This window comes from Drosophila kikkawai, chromosome 3L (assembly GCF_030179895.1).
Source record: "Drosophila kikkawai strain 14028-0561.14 chromosome 3L, DkikHiC1v2, whole genome shotgun sequence".
Lineage (NCBI taxonomy): Eukaryota > Metazoa > Arthropoda > Insecta > Diptera > Drosophilidae > Drosophila > Drosophila kikkawai.
Window position 1 is genome coordinate 23,983,475 of NC_091730.1, and position 23,798 is coordinate 24,007,272.

The 23,798-nt window shown below is 37.8% G+C and overlaps 1 protein-coding gene and 1 long non-coding RNA gene across 3 annotated transcripts in view; one reads left to right on the forward strand and one right to left on the reverse strand.

Annotated features, from left to right (window-relative positions):
* LOC138928325 (uncharacterized) lies at positions 1-23,694 on the reverse strand. The gene is made up of 5 exons (XR_011444845.1): positions 23,584-23,694; positions 1,597-2,542; positions 1,119-1,292; positions 866-1,066; positions 1-708 (listed from the first exon to the last, which is right to left on the reverse strand). It is a non-coding gene; the product is annotated as an uncharacterized lncRNA (long non-coding RNA).
* pHCl-1 (pH-sensitive chloride channel 1) overlaps positions 1-23,798 on the forward strand; it is a 62,240-nt gene that overhangs the window by 27,171 nt on the left and 11,271 nt on the right. The window contains exons 3-14 of one of the 2 annotated variants that reach the window (XM_017179654.3): positions 557-622; positions 8,613-9,575; positions 10,566-10,586; positions 11,226-11,314; positions 11,906-11,980; positions 12,253-12,317; positions 12,390-12,610; positions 13,827-13,909; positions 15,126-15,263; positions 17,893-18,045; positions 21,242-21,456; positions 23,176-23,226. In XM_017179654.3, coding sequence (XP_017035143.1) covers positions 8,623-9,575; positions 10,566-10,586; positions 11,226-11,314; positions 11,906-11,980; positions 12,253-12,317; positions 12,390-12,610; positions 13,827-13,909; positions 15,126-15,263; positions 17,893-18,045; positions 21,242-21,456; positions 23,176-23,226 — 2,064 coding nt within the window. In that variant the 5' untranslated portion in view covers positions 557-622; positions 8,613-8,622. Of the gene's footprint in view, positions 1-556; positions 623-8,289; positions 8,308-8,612; positions 9,576-10,565; positions 10,587-11,225; positions 11,315-11,905; positions 11,981-12,252; positions 12,318-12,389; positions 12,611-13,826; positions 13,910-15,125; positions 15,264-17,892; positions 18,046-21,241; positions 21,457-23,175; positions 23,227-23,798 lie in introns of those variants that run through there. The other variant, XM_070285245.1, reaches the window with a different exon arrangement.

Here is a 23,798-nt window from a genome sequence, read left to right on the forward strand (position 1 = left end):
ATTAGTTTCCCTCCCCCTTCCTTTGACAAACTAACCAATAATGGCCAAAGGGACCAGCCCCGCCCCTCGGTCGCCTGTCAAATATTTGAACAAAGCCCAAGACGCACAAGCTTGTCTCCAGTGCACAGCGCTGAAAAGTATGCAGCAGACAAAAGCTCATTAAGAACTCAGACACAATCCCCATTCACAGCCGCCCGTCCCCGTTCGTGTCCTGTCATATCCTTGCTGTCGTCGTCGTCACCCAGCTTCTCTCTTTCCTCTTCCCTCTTCCGTCTCTGTGTTAAGTGATTTCCATCACTTGCCCCGCCGGCACATGCTGGGGAATTCCAAGTTGGCTCAGGCCTTAGCCCCATTTACTCCTTCACTCCTGCCAGTGTGTCATATGTTCAATTTCATCTAAAAGCTGCTGTTTTGGGGCCTGGACAATGGGGAATTAATGCCCGTCGAGAGCAAATAATCCGCAAGTGCGAAAATGTGCGGCATTTCGGTGCTGATATTAATATTTGCTTGATAATTGGTTGCTTTAATTGGTTCAGCTTTATTTTTTGTATTCCAGCAGGTTGGCCCATGCGGACACGGAGCGGTAGAGGATCCCATTGAACTGGCTGCGGAGTTAAATTTGGTGAGTGGAGCGAGAACACATTGCCTTTCAATTACAATATGAACAAACAGAATCAGCGCTGAATGCATTCGCTTGCAAGGAATCTCCTGAAAATAAAGCGAAATGGCAGCTATTCAAATGCAAAGCGCTAACAAGCAGCCTTTGCATGAGCACTGAGGGAAATGAAGAAGATTTTTTCTTAAAATTTAGAATTTATAGTATTAGAAACGACTATACTTTAAAATATTTAGGGTGAAAACTTACTTTTTTTTCAGTGCTCTGGCATACATGTGTATTTGTAAAGGTGCGGGCCAAGTCTTGGGAAACTTTTGTGTGTTTAATTTCCGGCTGCTTTAGTCCAAGTTCAGTGGGGCATATTCTCGAGGCTTGGACTCGTAAGCTGCCAAGGAGCTGCATGTCCTGTGGCGGCGTGTCCTTGCGGCTTATGACCCGCAGATTTGTGGTCTATGGCAAAATATTTATATAGAAATTAAATAGCCTCAAACGGGGGTATTACTATAACTTAAGGCAAAGGTCAGTCAAGTGTGCGTCTCCGACCTCCGTGGTAAGAGGGAGTGCCCTGGGCACCGAGTAATCTATTCAATTCATGTAATTGACGACCTTTGAGGCGGATTAGAAGGTTCAACTTAAGCGCAAACATGGGAAATCAATTGTAGGTTTTACGCTTTTCCTGTGGAAGAATAGTAAATGGAAAATGGGGAGCTTTATAAAATGGTATTTAAAATAAGGGAAACTAAATGGTGTATATATTTAAAGTAAATAGTATACTTCTCTTATGAAAGTAAATGGTATTTAACCTTAAATACATATTTTCTCTTTATCCAGAACCATCTTGGGAGTTCCCTTTCATCTTTTTCTATATAAATGTTCCCTAAATGCATTTTCAAAGAATATATTTAGTACATCTCCCATACTTTTGGGGGAAAGTTGGCTTTTATAAAACCCCCTTTTCGCTCCCCTTTTTTATGGCTTACCTGAGCTTAGTTCTGGTTTATATATGCGAATATCCACATATCTGTGTATATATATCTGCTCCCATAAAAGCAGGACACATTGTTAGGACAAACGACCCTTGAGATATATAAATAAACTGCCTCAAGATTAGTTTAAATGGTTGGCGACGTGCCTTTGCCCTCGTTTTGCAGATGCAGCTGCAGCTGGTAACTGCATCCTGCCAGAAGGGGTGACATGCCCCTAAAGCACACCCCTTTTTTGCCCCACCCATGGATACACTGGGGGAAATCCTTTTAAACTTAAAAATATAAATCGTACTGAAGCTAGCTCATTTTTAGTCAAAGATATAGTTTTTAAGCTTAGAAAGTGTTGAAACAATCCATGTATTCTTTGTTTTGAGTCCTGAATTTTTTTAAATAATTTTTTTTGGAGTGTGTGAATTGCTTATGTGTGTGTCTACATGTAAAGTGGCGCTTATTCTGGCACTAAGAGAGAGAAACCAACACAAAAAGCTCTTTGGCACTCGTCTTGTGCTGGCAGTCGAAGGGGAAGGGGTCTGAATTAGGAGGGCAATGTGACCCCCCTTGGCATGCCGGAGGCCCACGCCCCACGCTCTCAACACGCCCATTATGCTCATTATGTGCTTTGGTACTTGGCTTGTTTTTGTCTTTAGATTCCTCCTCGCCGTTGTCGTTCTCGCGTCTTCTGCGTCTTCGCTTCGTGTTTGTTTCTCCGCCTGTTTGTCTGTCTGTTTGTTTGTTGTTTGTTTATCTTGTTTATTTGCTTTTGTGCCAAATTATTTGTCGCTGCTTGTTCGTTCTTGTTACGTTGCCACTCGTACTTGTTATTTGAATGCTTATTGCTTTTTCCTGTAACTTTCTTAAGGGGATTTTTGGTTTTGATTGCAGAGTTTTGATGGTCCAGATTGTTTGAGGAGCGGGAAAAACCTCCTAAATAAGCTTTATTCTGAAAATAGAAAATGTGCAATATTATGCATTTTATTAATACTCACTTTAAATATGTTAAGTGCCTAATTTACAATTATATTATACATACATAAATAGTAAATTTGAAGTTATTATTTTCTTAATAAAGATATGAAGATGAAATTTCCAAGGAGTTTGTCCTTGGAATCGCCCGCAATTTAATTCTTAACCCTATAGCGCCATAAGCTGCTTGCCTTGGCCCAACAACTGAAACCAGCAAACAAAAAAAATGGAGGGGAAAAATCGCAGAGAGCAGCTTAAATGACAGACAGCTCCCAGTTTTCCCAGCAGCGGCCACTTCAAGAGAAATGTCCAAAAAATGTCAATTTATTATGGCGAAATCAGCGCAGGACATACGCAGCGAACACGCGTGACCAGTGGGCAGCTTAAAGCCACCCATACCCTCCCAGAGGAGCATCCTCCAGCCATACATCCTCGCCATCTCCTTCTCCCCCCCAACAAGTGTGTGTGTCGTGTGTATAAATACTTTTTAATCTGAATTATTACGCTCTGTATGTTTTTTCCTTGCTTGATTATAATTTATTCACATAAATTTCCATGATGCATGGCATTTAAGTGGCACTGACAGGACCAAGAGCATTCCAACTCCTCCCTTAGATATTTTAGGCTCGTCCTCGCGCGCCAAACAAATCCAGCTAAAGCCCCCTTAACAAAAGCCTTTCGGGTTCGATGGCGAACAAAAAATATGTATATATTATATATTAACTGAAAAGGACACAGCCTCGAAAAGTTCGATCTTAAAATGGGATCAAGGGGATTGCTCGTTTCGATTGCTTAATTACTTAAACAATCAACCGAAAGGGAAACGAGCGGTGGCCATATAGCACTTGTCACTGGTGGTATTTTATAAATAAATAATAATAGAAAAGCCTAAGATATTCTTACATTAGCAGTAACGAGTAGTTCTTGCTTAAAAGATGGATTACTAAGCCTTTTTCCCCATTAAATTAAACACAATTTGAACTCAGCTATAATTGTTTTATTTCATATAATAAATATTTATACATTTGAAAACAAGAGTATCACCGAAAAGTGTCAAATGTCAATTGTGTTAAATTTTCAGTGTCATTATTCTGACCGCAACTGTATGTGACACACTTCCGTTCCAATTTAAGGGACTCTGTGGTCGCGGTATCTACCGCCATTTATTCATTTTAATTATAAATAAAAAATATCGATGTACACCTCTTTCGGAATGTGTGTTGCGTAACCGGGAAAGTAACCGCAAAGTGCCGAAGCCAACTTGTAAAGCTGGCAGCTGTTCGATTTCTGTCTGGGGAATACGAAAACAGAAAAAGAAGAAAAACATGTTGGCTTTACTGCGATGTGTGTTTTCATCGAGCTGAGCCAAGCTTATTGTAAACAGAATGTGATACCAAGCACACAGGAATTTCCCTCCCACTACTAGTACTACTAACTCCCACAGCCATCCCATCCCCATCCCCAAGTCAGACCGCAATTCCTGCTCTATCTCCACACACGAGCGTTGCACATTTGCACTTTGTCATTTTGTGTTAACTTTGCGCAAACGTTTGCACCGCAAACTGTCAAAATGTGCAATTAGCTGGGTTAAATGGCTCACCTCAGCGATGAATCATAAATATGGCGTATATAGTAGAGTCGATTTTGGTTACAGCATTGCTCATATGCAAAAATGTATAGTTTTTTAAAATGCAAATTTAATTTCACGTTTTTTTTAATGAAATGCATTTATAATTAAAACATATCATAATATATTTGTAACCTGTAATATTTCACCTGCCTAAAACAGAATATTTAGGCTGAAGGCTTGTCAAAAATATCCAAATTCTGATCTGCAATCAAGTAAGCACAATGCCAGGAAGCGGAAACACCTCTTATTCAATTACACTTCTTGGCTGGCATTAATTAAACTTGTGCGTTCGATTATTGGAAAATTCCCGGGCCCAGGTATCCCAACAGGTCGTCGTAGTCGTAGTCGCCGTCGTCGTGTGACAACTATGTCGTCGCGTGTTCCACTTTTCCGAGCAATAAGCTGACTTAAGCCTAAACGGCTTAGCGTCCCTCTGAGTGGTTTGCCATTTTCCGAGTGCCTGTGTCTCTGTCTGCATTCGCCTTTTAATTGAAATGCGAATGAACTGCAGCGGCACGACTCCATCGAATCCATGTCCGGACTCCATTCCACTCCAGATCAGCCTCCGCCCCCTTTGGATGCACTTACCTACCCCGAGTCGAGTTATTTAATTAGGCATGACGGCATGCAGATTGCTCTCTCACAGTGTCTGCATTACCAATTTCCAATTGCAGTCGGTCCGGGCCGGGAAACTGGGTCAAGTGGCCTTCTTCAATTACCACATTTGCCTGGCCATCAATTTGTGGGTCTATGCCATGACATTTTAATAACTTTTAATGCAACAGATTATGGTCCATTATTATGGCCAGCGGGGAGTCTAAGTGCGTTAATAATGAATGTCATTTTGCACAGATTTGATTGAGGTTCCAGGAACGCCGATGTAATTTCGGGATAACCAGTTGTCGCAATATTAATTTTAGCATAAAATGAATAAACCTTGATTTAATACATAATTAATTTAAAATTGTATTATCCTTAGATGTAGATATGCATTATATAGTGTCTCATGTATATTTTCTTTCTTTTTATAAACAATAAAGTAATTGACAATTTGTTGAGTTGTCCACATACATAATTTGTTGAGCTGTTTTCAACACAACAATGCCTCCACTTAGCCTTTCTTGTCGGTCCGCCCGCAATCTTTACTATATATACGTAGATACACATATATACTATATATGTAAAAGCAAGAGACCATTTCAATGGGTTTAATCAACTTTATTTTTGCTGTTGTCTTTTCTGTCACTGGAAAGTTCGTGACTCCGAACAATGGCAAACACTGACGCCCAAAAAATCGATAACAACTTGTTTGTAATTGTTGTTTTGCCATTGCTGTTGTTGTGGGTAAAGTTTTTATTGTTATTTTGTTTACTACGGTTACCCATTCGCCTGTGACCGAAACTTGGACGTTTAATGGAAAATTAAAATGTATATTTTTCCTAAAATTGGATCTTGAAAAGTTGGCATTGAAGTCGGAGGAATGAGGCTAAGGCTAAACTTAAGGGAAACTAAAAAAATATACTTCCAAATTTTCTTAAAAGCTATAAGCCTTAACAGTTTAATTATCATTTGTTATAAGCACTAATTACCCTTAACTGCCCATAAAACAATTATACAACCAGTTACCTGGAAACCCCTGATTTAATTTAAGAGTTATGTCCCCTCTCCGAGTTCTATCAAATGAGAAAGAGCTGCTAAAGTTGTAATTACTCATCCTGGGCGGTAGTTTCTCTCACAACAAAATTTAATGGAATTTTCAATTAACTTGACCCGGCTTCAAAAAGTGTTGGATTCGCATCTAATTGGATTATATCTTGATTTGGGTAAAATTCTTAATTAGGCCATTAAAGCTGATCCAACATAAAACGTGCTCTAAATGTTTGGCATTAAGTATCCGACATGTGGGCCCGACCGCAGCAACAGCGCCGCCCGAAAGTATGCAAATAATTTTGCCGCACAGTGTCAACTAATTTAGAGGCAAAAAACTACCAGAAAATTATTAAATTGACTGAACTAGCACAACAAAAAAAATAATAATAATAAGAAGAAAAGCAAAAAGGCATGAAAATATACACAGATACGAAATTTGAAAAGTTACTTCGTCCAGTGGAAATATGAAAAAGTTGAGAGCGAAAAATGAAATGCACAACGAGGAACGATGTTCGTATATAAAAAATGGGAAATGTAGGAAAAACCAGCGGGGATTGGTTGTGTTTTGGGTTAGTTGTTGGCCTGGCCTGTCAGTTGGCGCCGTTTCCGGCCGCCAGACGACGGAGGATTAACTTTGCCCAAGCTGCAGCGCAGCGGTTTGTGCAAATTTATGCCCCGGAAGGCATAAAGGATATCAGCGGGAAGGACTCGGAGGAAGCCCTGGTTGCACTGATCTATGGTCAGCTATTTCTGCACTCCTTTAACCCCCTTTTCACTCAATAATCAGACCGAAAAGTTGCCATTCTGTTAAAGTTTTTTGACATTTTCGTTGGCACAGAAAAAAGGAATCCTACAAGCCACCGTTTAAAATAGATTGAGGTCAATAATTGTCCTGGCACATGTGAGTGGAAGAGAGAGGCGGCTAACGAAAACACGTATGGCATAAAGACTATACACATATCGGTACCAATTTGTATATGAGAGCCATTTACATGGCCCATTCCTCGGCCTTTCCTAGTTCCCTGCGCCTATTACTTTTCGTATCTGCCGTCTTGGGGTTTATTTTTGTGCTTTATGGCCAAAGTCACGTAAAAATCGAATAAATGTATAATGAAGACCCTGAATACGTAGGAGGCGTAGCCACAAAAGCCACTGAGTGCCTGTTTTCGGTGGGTTTGTCTGTGTTTTGTGTGTGGTTCTTGAAAAGGCAAAAAGGATGCCACTGGCTCGTGTCAAAGTTTTTTCCCTATGCTTGAGAATAAGCTGTGCGGCCAATCAACTTTGAATTGGTCTGCGGTTTTGTTCATCATTAAACATGGCTTAAAAGTATTAACAAAAGCAAAAAAGAAAACAAAACAAAGGGGTTTAAGCCGATTATGGCTTTCGAACCCATAACAACCAACATGTGCTCAGGCACACGGACATAACTAATCAGACCCAAATCACTTTGCCTCAATGGATGTCTATTTATACGCCAGTTTTATTTGGAGCAACAGAGGAAATTGAATTCCTGCGGCTCGAATTCATTTCGGCCATGGTGCAATGCCCGCTCGAGCCTTTGCATGTTGACATAAATGTCAAAATATAGAGCCAAGCGGTTGCTACTTGAAAAATACATTTACTCTCTGGCCGAAATGAAAATTGCATTTCGCCCTGACTTGGCCACAAACTGACAACCGCAACAGCAACAACTCTAATGGCAAAACCCGAACTAACAACAAAAGCAACCCGGGAAAGACAGCCAAAAGACAGCCTTTGACATGCAACAATATAAAAATTCGTTTGGCCCATTGACTGGCTGACAGACATTCAGTTTTGGGCTCTGTGGCCTTAGCTTAGGGGCGAAAAGCGGGCTTAAAAGACTGAAATATCTAAGACAGTTTTTGATATAACAATTTTAATTTAATTTTTAGTTTAGAAAACGTCATACAATAATAAAGAAATCGATCATTAACAGATTTTTCCTGTAAAGTGACTAAAAAATAGTTATTAATACACATAATCCCCATTATTTTTCTCAGCTACAAGATCCTGAAATATTTCTTCAACGTTTACATAAAATGACCCACTATTAGTACCAAACACAATACCAACTTTACCCACAAATCGATCCAGCTTAATAATAACAGACATGGGATAAAACCTTCGACACTTGTCACTATAATTCTCAGTGACACCGCCAGTCAGGTAATGTTATAGAATTTCACTAAATGGAAAACTTAGGCTGGAAATTACCAGGAAAATTAAAGTTTTTCATTGGCAATCGTAAATCCGTTTGCAGGAATCGTGTTATTTGGCAGCTGGCATTTACAGTTAGGTGTACACGCAGGTGGGCGTGACCCAGCGACAGGCCAAAAACAATCCGATATTGCCACATCAATCAAAATGTATATAGTATACAGAAGGCGGATAGGCGGAAAAGCCAGTGTTGATGTGGCCAAGTCACTGCAAACGAGCGTCAAGTGGGTGACGATAGATTTTTATTTTAGATTGCGAGTACGTCAAGCGGATTGCTTTCACTTTCATCGAGGTTAATTAGTTTTTTTTTTATAGGCGTCAACGTTAAGCAGCTTGCTGGAGTTTTTTCGATATAACTATGTGACAGCTTTAGAAATTTAAAATTTCAATTAAAAGTATACTTAATATTAAATTAATCATTCATTTTTCAAATACTTGTTAGCTATATATACATATGGATTCGTATCCAAAAACTTTGATTTTCTTGATATTTTTACTTAATGTTTTTCCTTAAATTTTTACTTTTCAGTTATCGTAACATGGGCTGCGCCTTTGAAGCGGCCAAAGAGCAGCCCCACAAACCAAAAATCAAGCAAATAAGGCGAAATCAATGCCGTGGAAAAGCAGCAGGAGCGGGAGCCGGAGCAGCAGCGACGGGAAGGAGAGGCAGGGCCGATGGCAAACCAGCTGAGGACATCAAAATCAAGGATAACTATCAACAAAATCATAAAACGCAAGCCGAAACAGAAACACAAACAGAAACTGCGCCCAAACATCTAAAAGCGACGGCTCAAGTGCTTTTAACGATACGGCAGCCACATCAGGAGAACAACAAGGACTTTAGTGCTAGCGGTTGTGGTAGTCAAGTGGCTGAAACGCACAAGGACAAAGGCGAGGACCAGGACGAGGACACGGACGAGGGCGAGGGCGAGTTGGCGACACACGGAGGACCTAGAATCGAAATCGATATTGCCAACGAGCAGGAGGATGATGAGAAGCAGCAGCAACAGCACCGCCAGCACCAGCACCATGTCCTCCTCCATCGGCGGCGTAGTCAACCGGCCCAGATCTCTGTGGTTCCCAGATCAGCTGCCGCTGGCATTTCTGCGCTCTCCCTGCATTTCCAAGCCCTCGCCGCCCTAGCGAAAATGCTGCAGAAGCAGGATCACCGGCGGAATATCCGGAAGGACTTAGCATACCGGCCCTGGCAGGCGCAGGAGGAGGAGGAGGAGGAGGAACTGGATCACGAGCAGGGTGTGGCGAACCGCCTGCCCGCCAGCATGTCAGCGGCCATCATAGCAAATGTGAGCGCCACGGCGGCGGCCACCTCGACGGCCGCCTTCCAGTATCTCGGCCAGCACTACAAGCACTACAGCCAGTCGTTTAGCTTCTACGCCGCCTCCAGCGTCATCCTGATGCTGTGCTATCTGACCACCACGTCCACGGCCGCCGCCACGCAGTCGGAGACGGGTGCCCTCGACAAGCATCCCATGTGAGTGCAGTGGCTGTGGGAGTGTAGCAGCCCCAAATGTGCATTAAATTATTTATTTTTTTTTTGTTTTGTAAATTCACCTTGATTTTAGGATTCAACAAGTCATTGAAAGAAATATGCAGATATGGGCTTAAAATCAATTAAAATTGGTCATACTTAGTATCTTTTAAATGCTAACTTCAATAAACTTTTCTTTTTCTTTTCTCTAGTCCTAAAGGCAAGTTAAACAAGGGTCGCATAGAAGTCATTAGAAAGTTAAACACTAATTAAAACCAGAAAAAAAACCCTTGCAAATAAGCCAAAAATTGTTTAATTTCAATTCAGAAAGCTTTTCGTGTTGATCTTTATTAGGTTCAAAGTCTTTAAATCTATACAACAATATTTTTCTTTTTGGTAAAAAGTTTACAATGTTTACCAAAACATAGCAACCTTAAAAAAGCTTTAATTTCAATTTCTGTGCCAGTTTTTACAAGGATAATAAATCTACATACTGAAATATAATTTTTATTAAATACAATTTTTTTAGCTAGACTAAAATTGTAATGCCTAGAAAGGGTATAGGGTAAAAGGTAAGCCAAGATAAATTTATGGACCAAAACACATTTAAGGAGAATGTAAACAGTAAGATGTAACAAAGCATTTTTTGCGTCCATATTTTAAGGGACTTTGAACTGTGATAATATTAATATTAATATTCAGTAAAATTTGTAAATTAAATGTATATTTAATATATAATTTTACCATAAGAGAATCCAAAATCAAGGCGAATTTGTGCGTTGAAGAACCCAAACAGCATTCCGGAACACATTCATTTGATTTCGTTGTCCCAGACCTCACACACAAAAACACACACACACACACTGCCTCCGTATCTTCCTAACTATCTTTCTGTCTCTCCATGTATCCATCAATCTGTATCGCCTGGCAATCCTTTCCACAACACGTTCAAAAATGTATCTATTTATTTTTTCCTTTTTGAAATTCTTTCAGTCATGGCATCGATTGGTCGAAGTAAGTTATTGCACACCTCCTTCCCTATCTCTCTTTCTCTCTCTAAAAATCTCGAAAACAATACGAAATCAGAGAATATATGGAAAAAGAGCAAACTAGAATTTTCAGTTTTATTTTATTTCATTTACTCGAATTATAAAGTTTGGTTTTATGCACAAATATACTTTTATGTTTTCGATTTGATTTCCCGTTGAGGTAATTGATTTTTCTCAGCTTCGTTCCGCTGACGTTGTGCATGTGATTCGAAAAACAAGTTTATAATTTGCCCCAAACTGACATGCAAATATTTGTATAGTTTTAAGCTTAATGTAACAAGTAATTCAGTTTCGGTGTTCCCAAATAAACTTTAGTTTTTACAAATAAATTCCAAGCAAAAGGGAAATAATTTACGTTGCTGACTACTCTTTCGTTACACGATTTTATCTATCAATTGGTTTTCTTGTTCGACTTGACTATTATCCATAAACTAACAATCTTCCCATCTATTTATAACAGCACACAAAACTGTTGTACATAAAAGAGTCCCTGGGAAAGTAACCAACGATTCTATATTTTTAACAATTACTTACACTAATTAACATGAATTGTAATAGGCTTTTACTTTATCTCAAGACTAACTATGACACATTTTCCTCGCAGATTCGACGAGTCCAGCTCGGATAAGGAGATACTAGATCTGCTGCTCGAGAAGAAGCGCTACGACAAACGATTACTGCCGCCGGTAAATGGTAAGAGGTTCCAGAACTTGTCCCATTGTCTCGATAAAATTTCCAATTTTCCTAAGTGGGCGTGGGAGAACAATAATTCCAGCTCATACTTAGCTGGGGAATAAGAGGGGTCGGGGGATCGGGACACTCAGTCCTTGCCAAATGACAACAATTGGAGCAGCATGGCCACGATGTATGGACACTATAAAATCAATTAAACTTAATGGCTCCACTGCCCTGGATGCGATGCACAAAAGAAGTGACCACCAACGGGGTCTGTGACTCGGGAACCACCACAATCTTGAGCAGGCCATCTATGCAATGCAATTACATTACTTTCTATATGTTTATGCCCTGGGAAATCATTACGCTACATTCTTTGGGCAGTTGTAAAATTTTATACTTTGTTATTGAGGGCAAACTGGCAGAACTATAAGGTGACAATGTGTAGAAGAGAAAAGTAGAGTAATGAAGAGAGACAAGGACTTTCTAAGAATTAAAATGTAGACATAAATCAAATAAATAAATATGTACTAATAGTTAAATATGTTTAATCCCCAAAGAAACCAACAATTTGTTTAGACTCTTAAAATTATTCTTCAAATTTTGCAGATGAAGACTTTTGCTGTGGTTTGCAATCGCCCGATATGGCAACAAATCAAAATGCACGGAGACCACATAATCGCGGTTGGTGTCATCTCATGAATTATATTTTATAGATGCACCTTTTAGATAGTTTTAGTTTTCTATCATTTATCTTTTGGAGGACTCTTACAAACTTTATTTGATATTTTCTTCAGTCACTTATTTTGTAGTATTTTTCTAAAATAATATACATATATTTTAAGTAGTAATTTATTAATTATTGGGATTTTTCGGTAGCTAGGTTTTTGGTTCTTCTGACACCTTGCTCTATTTTAAAGCACATGGTAATTGTGAATTTAAATCCCATTTAATAGGCACTCTGACGGTGAACGTGAACGTGCTGCTCCTGAGCTTAGCATCGCCCGATGAAAGCAGCTTGGTGAGTGCGAAATATATATATTTTTTATATTATTTGCATCCTATATTTATCCGATACTGTAAATTTTCACAGAAATACGAGGTGGAGTTCCTGTTGAACCAGCAGTGGAACGACCCGCGACTGCAGTATGGCAATAAGTCTCATTACGACTTCTTGAACGCCCTGCATCATCATGATAGCATCTGGACGCCGGATACGTATTTCATTATGCATGGCGATTTCAAGGATCCCATCATACCAATGCATTTCGCTTTAAGAATATTTCGGAACGGGACCATTACGTACGCAATGAGGTGTGTGTCCTATCAGCCCTGCTCCTGCTCTGTGTTTTCTGAATTTCAGTTTTCTACTTTTGCTTCTGCTTTTCTGTTCTGTTGCCCCGATTTGAATATGAATGAATTTTTTATACAAAAACCGGCGACGAGGCCGGGCTAAGCGGCTTTAATGGCGCCAGAAAATGCAAATTCTTCGCTCAAAGTTCATATTCATTAGGGAGAGCAAGATGACAGGCGAAGCGGCAATATTTTTTTATTCTCCCAGCACATTTTTCTCCTTATTTTTTTTATTTCCACTGAGGCTAGTGGAAAAGTTAAAAAAAAAACAAATGGGAAAGGGCCCACGAAATATGTAAGCTAGCCGGCAAACATACGGGGCAGTAATGAAAAATAGCACAAGAAATAGAGGAATATGAGTAAAGTGAGTACAAAAAAAGTAGGTATGTAAATATTTGGCCAGGTACATATAGGCCAACTCCTGGCCAGGTGAAAAACTCTGGCTCGTGTGCTGTTTGCCGAGAGAAAAGCAGAGCGGAGAAGAAGAACTTTTCACAATATGCCCGGCATTTGTTGGATGCTCATGTTTGTCTTCATTTCCCGTTTCCCTTTATCATTTCCCCTTCCCGCTACCCTTTCCCCCTTTCCCAACTCACAACTTGTCTACATTTTTAATTCAACAGAACTTTTCCAATTGACTGCATAGCGCAAAAGTGTCGTCCAGCAATTAAAATAAGTTGCAGTTGCCATTTACTTTCCCAGCTTTTCCCGTCCTGTGCTGTGTTTGCCCAGCCAACAAGGGGAAATGCCGGAGAGCGGAAATCTGGAGAACTTGCTGGAAAAGCGACAGCGACACGGGCTGCAAAATTATTATGAATTGATGCTGCTGAACAAAGCGAGATATTAAGTGGTCAAGACAAGAATTAAATTGCCCGAGGACAAAGTCCTGAGAATTATAAGGTCAATCCGTGTTTTCCGAAAGATGCACATCAAAACAGCAGAGTAAAAAATTCAGAAAAATTAAGAACTCGTAAAAGATAGCTTAACTTATTATAAATCAATTTTAGTTTACCAATTAAAATGTATGATGTATTCATTAATTCATTTTTAACAAGGAAAAAAAAACTATACATTTCAACAGAGACAGCTATATTGGAGTACCGTTTTTATCTAAATTTTTAATATGTTAAGACCAAATTTCTACCAATATTACACATAACTTTCGTTTTCTTTTCAGACGTCACCTGATTTTATCCTGCCAGGGAAGTCTGCATATATTTCCATTCGATGATCCAAAGTGTTCCTTCTCCATGGAGAGCAGTAAGTGCAGATGCATTTTCTTTTTAAACTTTTAACTTTAAAAAATGGCAAAGGTTGTAGTTCTAAAGAAGAATCAGCCTTTTTTACAGCTTCTACATATCTTAGAAAAACTCCCTTCAAGGACCAGAATCCTGTACTTACCGACAGTATTTAATTCCAATTATTTACCCATTTCAAAATCACAAATTAAATTTCTTGAAAAACCCCACGATTTTCAAGAAATTAAATTGATTAATTGAAAAATAAATGAAGGCAGCTGCTGATGCCTTGAAAATCCCCAAATAATGACATAAAAGGACAGAGCCAGCAGGAGGAAATGTATAAATAATACGGCAATTCCTGAGTGTTGAAAATGAACCTCAAGATGTTGATGCTCTGTGATGATAAAAAGATGGGCAGGCGGGCGTGTTGACTGCCACTCAAGGGAAATCTTTGCCTCCATCTGCATTCGTCTCTCTGTGTGTGTGTGTGTTGTCTGTCTGTGTTTGTGCAACAATGGGGAGGCGGTAGGGGCCTAAAGGGGGCGTGGCAGTTCCAACTGAGGAGGGGTAAACGACAAAAGCTGACAAAGTGACTAACAAGGCTGACTGCCTGCCACACAGCGTGCCACACACGGAGCTAGAGCTGGTTTTGTGGGCGTTTGATACCCTTTCAGGGGGTATCAAAATATTAAAAAATATAATATAATAATTTATATAATATTAAAAATTAAATATAAAATTATCCAAGAGTATTTACAACCTGTTTTTTGACCATCAATTGCTGGTAACCTGGTAGCCTGCACTATCTGAAAGGACATACAAAGTTCGTCTTGCTTCGACATTGCCTTTACATTGTTTTCGAAAGTCGTTTCCGGTTGCCAACCCTCCTGGAAACAACGGCTAAGAACGTGAGCGACATCGTAAATTACTTTGAGAGGATGATGATGTCGGTTCCTGCCGAGATTTTCATCTGCGATGGGGGTACAACCATCGAAGTGTTTTGCCTTTTGCCAGCTTGTCATGGCTTGTTTGTCAAATATGATTTAATTTCCAGGGTCTGAGAGCCGGAGACAATATGTATTTGGGTATTCCCGCCTATTAACATTAATGTAATTAAGTAATGAAATGATTGAGAGTGAGAGTGAGTGTATGTGCGGTGATGGGGTTATTTTGGGTTACAAACCTAATCTAATTGAAAGCTATTTTTGAATTTTGTTCCTTGTTTTACCCCACAGTTTCCTACGAGGAGGCACAAATCAAATACGTGTGGAAAAACGACGAGGACACCCTGCGGAAAAGTCCCTCCTTGACCACACTGAATGCATACTTGATCAAAAATCAAACGACGGCCTGTGATCAGAACAGCTGGAGAGGTAAGTCATTGGGAAATCTTTCCTTTGCTTTTATGGTACTTTGTATTAGCCAAAAAAGAAATTACAGCTGGGAAAGTTGTTTGTTTAGCAACCGTAGTGTTTTCTGGTAAAAATGGTATTTACTTTATTCAAAACCAAAAACAACATACAATATGGCTTATTCGAGAGATGATTTTTATTTAGGTTTCTTGCGAGCGGACTCCATTCTTTGGCTTGGCTTTTAAAGTTAATTTTGTCTTGATTTCCGTATACTCCGTAGTCTGAGACCTCGGCTAGACTCGCTTTTGCAGCTTTTATATATGAAAAACAGTATCCAATGCCTATCTAATGGTCTAATCTTTGTCTACCTTCCCACTTCCCCCTTTTTCTTATATAAAAAAAAAACCAACGAAAAACGCTACAAACTATCCAAACAAAACACAAAACAAATAATGCCCCCTAGGGAACTACAGCTGTCTTAGGGTCGATTTAATCTTTACCAGAGATCGTGCATTCTATTTCACCACCGTTTTTATACCCGGCATTATATTGGTGACGTCGTCCTTTATAACTTTCTGGCTAGAATGGAATGCCGTGCCAGCTAGATCGATGATAGGTAACAAAACCAATAAATACCAATCAACCAAACCTACCTATCAAATCAACCTACAAACCATTACCAATTTTGCCCTCGCTCTCTCTATATATCTCTCACACTAAACAAAATAAAACCCCAATATATAATTCTTAATAAAAATACGTACTTTTAAGAAATTAACCGAATCAAAAATCAATTTTGTACGCCATTGAGAATTGATTTACTTTCCGCCTTTCGTAGCATTTGCCTTTTTCGATTGCCCTTCTTCTGTAATGTAATTTGTACAACTTTATGATTTATGATTGTCACTTTTCCACTTCATTTCAATGCGGCCAAAGTAGTAGCAATGAAACAATGTATAAAACTAGTTCAAAGACCAACCAAACACCCCAAAGATTTTAGCTTTAAGATTTTTTTATCTAAGGTTTGCTGCATGGATTCTGTTCCTTGTATGAGAGCCACCAAATCCCACCCAACTCGAAAGCAAAGCCACTATTTTAGTTTTTCAAGCTTACATAAATATATATATATATTTTTTTAGTTTTCCAAATAATATAGTTGAGTCAGCCACAAGCGGGATATAGTTTAGGTTAGGCTAGGACCTTGAATAAATTCTAAATAAATAACCTACTTTCTATAAGCAATCTGTGCTGCGTCCTTTTACCAGTGCTGCCAAAAAAATCCTTTCAGAAATCAAGAAAGATCTATAAAAAATAACAAAAAATTTTAGATATGTTGAAATTGAATCTCCTAAGAGAATTTGTCCTAAAAGTTGCATTTTTCTTAACATTAACTTATGAAAATCAGGCCTGTTCTAGTTTCCACTCGGAAGTGAATTTGATAACATTTGCGGATTTCCCTTTAACATAAGCGAATTTCCCTTGGTGATTTAAGGAAATTTTTTTTAATTTCCCTTAAATTCCCAAACAAAATCAGCTGGTCGCTTTCAACAAAAGAGATTCCCTTGTCTAAGATTTGCTAAAAGGGGCTGATCAAATTTTGGCCCGCTGTAGTCTCCAACTCATAGATAGTAATGAAGCACTAATTTAAATAATAAAATCTAAGGAATAAGCATTAAGACAGGAAATAAACATTTTGAAATATTTGTAATTGCAATCAGCAGTTCTGGTAGCTAAATGCTCGAAAGTAGAGTTGCCGAGGGTTTAGAAAAAATTCCCTTCGCATACAATTTAGTTCAGTTTGTGGATTGAATTGGCTGGTATTTTAAAGAAAAACACTTTTTCATATACTTTACCTAATAGCAGATATTTTAATTGTAAAACAACATAAAAAGTAATTGTTCGAAATTAACCTTAAATATATGCCGTTTTTTTTGAAACGCTGACAACCCTTAAATGGTCCCTCTCAAATACGACACAGCGGCAGCGGATTTGCAATAATGTTGAAGGTTAGAATCGAACCGATTTTAAGGTGCACCCACAAAATAATTATTTATAAATCAAGTATGTTAGTATTAATTAATTAAATTATGCAATAATGTTCCCAAAACTTCAAGGAATAAAATACAATTAACATTTGTAATATACATAATCGCATTGTATTTTAAAATAATTAATTTCTGATTTTGCGGATTTGAATCCGCCGGACAAATGACACACGAAAAGTTTCCGTCTGCAAATTAACAGAGACTTAACAGAGGGAAATACGAATCCGTAAAAATTTTTCGGAAGTGAACACTAGAACAGGTCAGGGAAATCCGAATCCGAATAAATTTTGCGGAAGTGGAAACTAGAACAGGCCTGAATATCTTAAAAAGTCTTTAGATAGAAATTATTGTTACTGAAAATACAGTTTCCACAATTTCTGTAAAACCTTTTAAATAAATATTCAAAAATACAACGGTAAAGAAAGTATAACAAGAAATTTCTATATCCTTTCTCTCCGAGTAGATACATCTTTCTGGTAAAAAGGACCTATTGGCAGCACTGTTTTCTCCATCTATTACTCTCTCTTTCTCTCTGTCTGTCTCTGTGTGTTGTGCGTGTGTTAACCCTTGGCCGGATTTGCATAATTTCGGCCTTGTTTCTTAAGGTAATTACAGTTGCCTACAGGTCGAGTTGACATTTACCCGTGATCGTGCGTATTATTTTACAACCGTTTTCATACCTGGCATTATATTGGTCACCTCGTCGTTTATCACATTTTGGCTGGAATGGAATGCAGTCCCAGCCCGGGTTATGATCGGTACGTAGCAAACTAAAAAAAAACTAAAAAAATACAAATCAACCAGAGAACCCCAGCGTTCTCACTGAAGGGATAAAACAAAAATCTTAGTCTTCCAACTCCAAAATCAATGAGAAAACAATCCATTCCACAATTTAGTCCCTAACGAAATTTGTAGCCTTGTGTAAAGCACAGTTCTAGTGAGTTATAGTCCAAATTAAAACGCAACCACGAGACAAAATTGGCAAAGAATAAGTATATATACATATATAGTCTAGAGGAGCTTAGGACCATTTAACCCATTAAAAGTTCAACTTTAGCTAGCAGCTCGATTTAAATGGATTCCTTTTTCATTTTATTACCATTTCAATACTTGGACTGATTTACTCTCGAAAGTTATTTCCTTATTTTGTATTTTCCAACTTCCTGCACTCGTAACTTTGGTAAACGCCCAACTCCCCTGAGACCTAATGCATTGCATGACATTTTCTACCTTAACCAGGCAACTTTTGAGCTTTATTTTCGTTGAGAAGCTTTGGTAAAACCGTATACGAAAAATCAACTAAAGCATTTCACATTGAAACAGTAACAGTAACTAGTTTTTTACATTTTTAAAATCTACAAAATAAAGATTATATAAATAATACATTTATGGAATATAAATAATGAATATAATAACTTAAATATTTACGTTAATTTATATATAAAATAGAGTACTATACCATAAACAAAAATAAAATGTATTCTTTTAATATTTGATATTTGTCTTGTAAAATAATTTATTTAACAAGTTAAAGTTAGGTAAATGAAACTAGGGGGGTAAATTATAGACATGTGACTTTTGTTTAATAAATTATAATACATTTTTAACAAGAACAAAAATTATATTATATAAGCTACTACTACACAAAAAAAATATAAGAAAGGACAAATATACAAATACAAAAATACAAAATAAATCTTATTAAAAGAGCCAAGCCAAAAGCCTTGAAAGCTATAGCTGATAATCCTTCTGTGACTTAGTTTTCATATATTTTAATAATATTTTTAAGATAAGTCTAGTTTGCTTCAACAACTTGAGAGAAAGAACACAACTATTATCTTGACCTCAGCTGTTGGTATCCAGTGTACCAAGGCTAATGCAATTATTATGCGCTTTCCCTGGCCCAAAATGGGAAAGGAAACCGAAATAAATGGCATGAGAGCAATGCAAAGGGAATGTCAACCGAAATATCCAGCGACTCATACGTCGTTGGCAGCTGCTCCTGCTCCAGCTCCTGGACAGGAGACACCGAGACGGATACGGAGACGGACACGGCCCTTCCCTGGTATTTCCCTGCAACGACAAAGTCGGATGAGAAGGACTACGAGAGGATGATGATGACGTGGAGCGGTGGTCACATCATACATGATGATTTATGCATAAGCCATATGGGCAACATGGTCTAGGCAAATAGAACAGAAAGCTCTACTGGTTCTCGGTGCGTGTAATGCAAAAACTACAAAGTACGGCCAGGGATGTAAAAGCGGCAGATGGGAATTATAAAAGGCTTAGAGCTTGACTTGGCTTTAAGCTGTAGTAAAATATTTGCACAGAGAAAAAAATATTAAAGTGCAAATTACTTTAAAAAAGAGCTGCAAAGTAATATAAAGTATAAAAGCTGTTTATGCATTGCCTGAAATATTTAAAGATACTTCAACTTGTTATTGAATTCCCAAGATATTTGATAAAATGACACTTATTTTGATAGCATTCATGTAAACGAAAGGAGGAACTACAACGACAGCAAATGCTTTTCTTCTTCATGCAAAAATCGAATGACAAAAAAGCGCAGAGGAAGGATAATTCAATTTCTGGCTGCCATTGTCTGCCCAGAGCAAACACAATCAAACGACATTTCAATGACAAAAGGAAACTAAATAAATAAATAGTCAAAAAAGCGGCGAAATGGCAAATGGCTGAAGGCAAGCGATGCCGTTTTGTTAGTCAAAGCGCCGACATTGCATGCATTTTACAGCAGCAGCATCGGCAGCTCCTTGGAAGGGGATCGCAGCGGCATCTTCCTGCCTCATTTGTGACTTTCTCGAGCAGCTTTCCCTAGCAGCATTTTGAGCAGCAGAGTGCAGCGTCGAGATTTCCCTATTTTATCAGACATTTTTCCTATTTTCTTTTTGGGCCAGAGGGCGGATACCGAAGCGCTGGCAAATTGAAAATCGATGCTGTTTCGTGGAGGCAGCCAGGCGAGTCCTGTGAGTGCTCCTTGTTGCAGGATGCCGAAAACCAAGTTAAATTCCTCCAGCGATTCGTTGACGCAACTAATTAGGCAACTAACATAAGATGGATAGTGTCGAGTGCCGAATGGCAGCACAGGAATAATTAATATTAAATGTCAGTCGAAACAAAGGCAAAAAAATGGGATTAATAAAGGGAAAAATATAATAATTGGTCGAGCAATATAATCACTATAGCTCCATTTCGATTGGATTTACATTAAATGGTTATTAATTAGCTATTTAAATTATTACTTTAATTCTTATGTAAGTTTTTAATTGGAAAATATACAAAAAATAAACAGAATACGTAGTATACCTTTATTTAATTACTTAAAAATAATTATTTAATAAACATAAAACGAAACAGAATTTGTATTGAGGTATTTAATATAACTAATTTTAATAAAAAAATTACATTAAGTTATATATAACATTAATTATATATAAATATCGATGAAATAATATAAAAGCTGAAATTTTAGTTATTATAAATTACCTGGAACTCCAGATCATAAAAATGAATCGAATGCTTAGAGTTTAATGAACTTTTCTTAACTCAAACTCTAGTTTAATATTTTCAGTCATCAACTTGGTAGTTTTTGTTAACTTTTCTTTAGCTTATGCACATTTAATGAACCGCTAAAGCAAAATACAAAACAAACATATTAAGTCATAACGACTCCTGCCCGAGTCCTGGACGATAAAACTCAAATTAAAAACTTTTGTACATATTGCCGAAACTAATTAGAACAACTCAACTAAACGACACAGAACATACTTCCCCTATTAAGACCCCCTTTCACGACCCCCAAAGTGCAGTGCTTCACTAATTACGTGTCAAATGGCTAATGCAAGTTTCTGTACAATCCACAATGCACAATCAACAATCAACAACGAACAACGAACTTCAACAACAACTCCAACGAACTCCAACGAACCGAAGGCGTGACAACCATGCTGAATTTCTTCACTACCTCGAACGGTTTCCGGAGCACCCTGCCCGTGGTGTCCAATCTGACGGCGATGAACGTGTGGGACGGGGTCTGTATGTGCTTCATCTACGCCTCGTTGCTGGAGTTTGTCTGCGTCAATTACGTTGGGCGCAAGCGGCCGCTGCACAACGTCGTCTATCGGCCGGGCGAGAATCCCGTAACACAGGTAAATTAAATAATAATTCAATCCAATTCACACCAGGCCAGCCCCAAATCCCCGAAAAAAATGAAAGTAAACAAAGTAACAAAAACAAAGAGCTAATCTCGTATGCATTTTGAAAGCAATTAAATATGAATTTTACATGAGCGTACCACAGCGAGAAGAGCTAAAAGAAAATATAATAAAAAACACACAACGAACACTCCAACCTACATTCGTACTATATAAGTTATTCAAGTTATTTGTTCTTCCCGTTCTTGTTTTTTTTTTTTCTTAAGAAGCCAGAAACACCTGAGCCCAAGTCATACTCGTACAGCCGTAAAATATATACCTATATATATATGAAAACTCAGTCAAAAACAATTCGATTACTGCCATTGTGTTGCGTCCCCTTTCTCTCTATTTCTCTCTATCTATCTCTCTGTCTATCCCTCTTCTCTTCTACTCGTATACCCCGACTTTTGATCACCTATATCCGTGTACTGTCCAGTCTTATTTAACGGTCTTTAGTTACTAGCTCCATAACCATACCAACATTATCAACAACAACGAAATGCTCGCTATAAAAACTCACTTTGTGTTGACCTCCAATTATCCCGAACTTAGCATTTTGTACAACTTTTTAAAACTATATAATAAACGTAAATTTGTGTGTCCAATATATAATAATACAGCAAGAAAAAGAACAACGAATTAAAATGATTTTTCCCCCTTTGATTTTGGTTTACACTTATTTTTGGTTTTTGTTTTTAAGTTAATCTTAATCCTTCACGAAGGATACTACTGTCTATGTATGTGTATTTATTGTGCTGATGCTCAGTTGATTTATTTGTTTGCATTTCTTTTATATTTACCCAATCAACTTATATTTTCTCTGAGGAAAAAGCCAAGTCCTTGTGATAGAAACGTCCCTTTTCTGTTATGTTTTCATTAATTTATAAGTGTTGTATAATACAATTGTTCGTAAGGAAAACAATGCGTTTTATTCATCTCCAATTAGTTTGCAAATAACTCCAAAACCCAAAATGAATAATAATAAACAATTCAATTCAATTGAAGCGTTTTACATGCCCGTAGGTAGGTATGCTTATTTATGTTTTCATTATTTCCAACCGAAAACGAAAACGAAACCGAAACCGAAGCAACAAAAACTAAAATTGAATTTTACAAAATCTAAAACCTATGAAATATGCATTTTGTTTTTACGTAGGCACTTTTCGAATAAGAACAAAAACAAAAAAAGGTTTAAATAATGCACGTTAAGCATTTTTGTTTGATGTGATTTACATTTTTTGTGTGGAACTCCGTTTAAGTGGCATGTTTACTTTCTCTAAATAAAAGAACATTTAAAACCATCTCCCCGAATAATGTGTAAATGCCACTTAAAGCAATTCCATTTCCATGCATCATGAAGCTTTTTATTTTCCTCCAAGAAAAGCCTCGTCGACAGAGGCCCAAGCGAAACCGAAGAAATCGAACATTGTTCCCAATTTTAGTGATATATGTTTTATATGTATATGCGAATATTCGAATAACCACCAGTTAAAATTTAATTTCATCTCAAAAGTTAGCAGCTAAGTGAGCAACAGCAATAACAATAACCAATAACGAAAAAGAGAAAAAAAAAACTATGAAAATTGAAACTAAACCCAAAACAGAAATGACAACCAACCAAACTTAAAGTGTGTTTTGAGTATGAACATTATTTTGTGTACATTTTTGCAGCGTCTTCCAGCAGTACTAAGCAGGATCGGAGTAATTCTTGCAAGTCCTTTGGTAAGCTATCAACCACAACTCATGCACCACCCCGCCCCAACCTGCCCCGAACCCAAAACAAAACAATTTAGCAGCAAAAGCCCCTACAAAAAACACACAAAAACCAACACTGGAACACCCCCTTAAGTTCCTAGTCCCAAACCCTGCCCCAGAGTCCTTTCCCAAAAACAAAAACAGCGAAAAGTAAACCTAAGAACAAAAAATGGCATGCGAATTTCGCTTTGATGAAATGCATTGAACAAGTTTTGTTTCGATTTTGGTTTTTGTGTTTCCCGAAACATTGTTTTATTTGATTTTCGAGCCAAACGGAAAGCCAATGAAAATACCAATAAATATAATTCAAACTTCAATAATTACCCAGTAGACTCGCACTCGCTTTCAATGTATATAATTCCATATTTAATACAATTAATTATTTGCATTATTTATTTACGTTTACTCGCTTTTTTTTCTTTGTTATCCAACAAACCATAAACAAACTCGTAATGTATTTAAACACCTGACAGCTAAATCTCTGCATAGTTGATATGCGTGGCATAATTGTTTTTGAAGAATCTATTTCCACACTAATG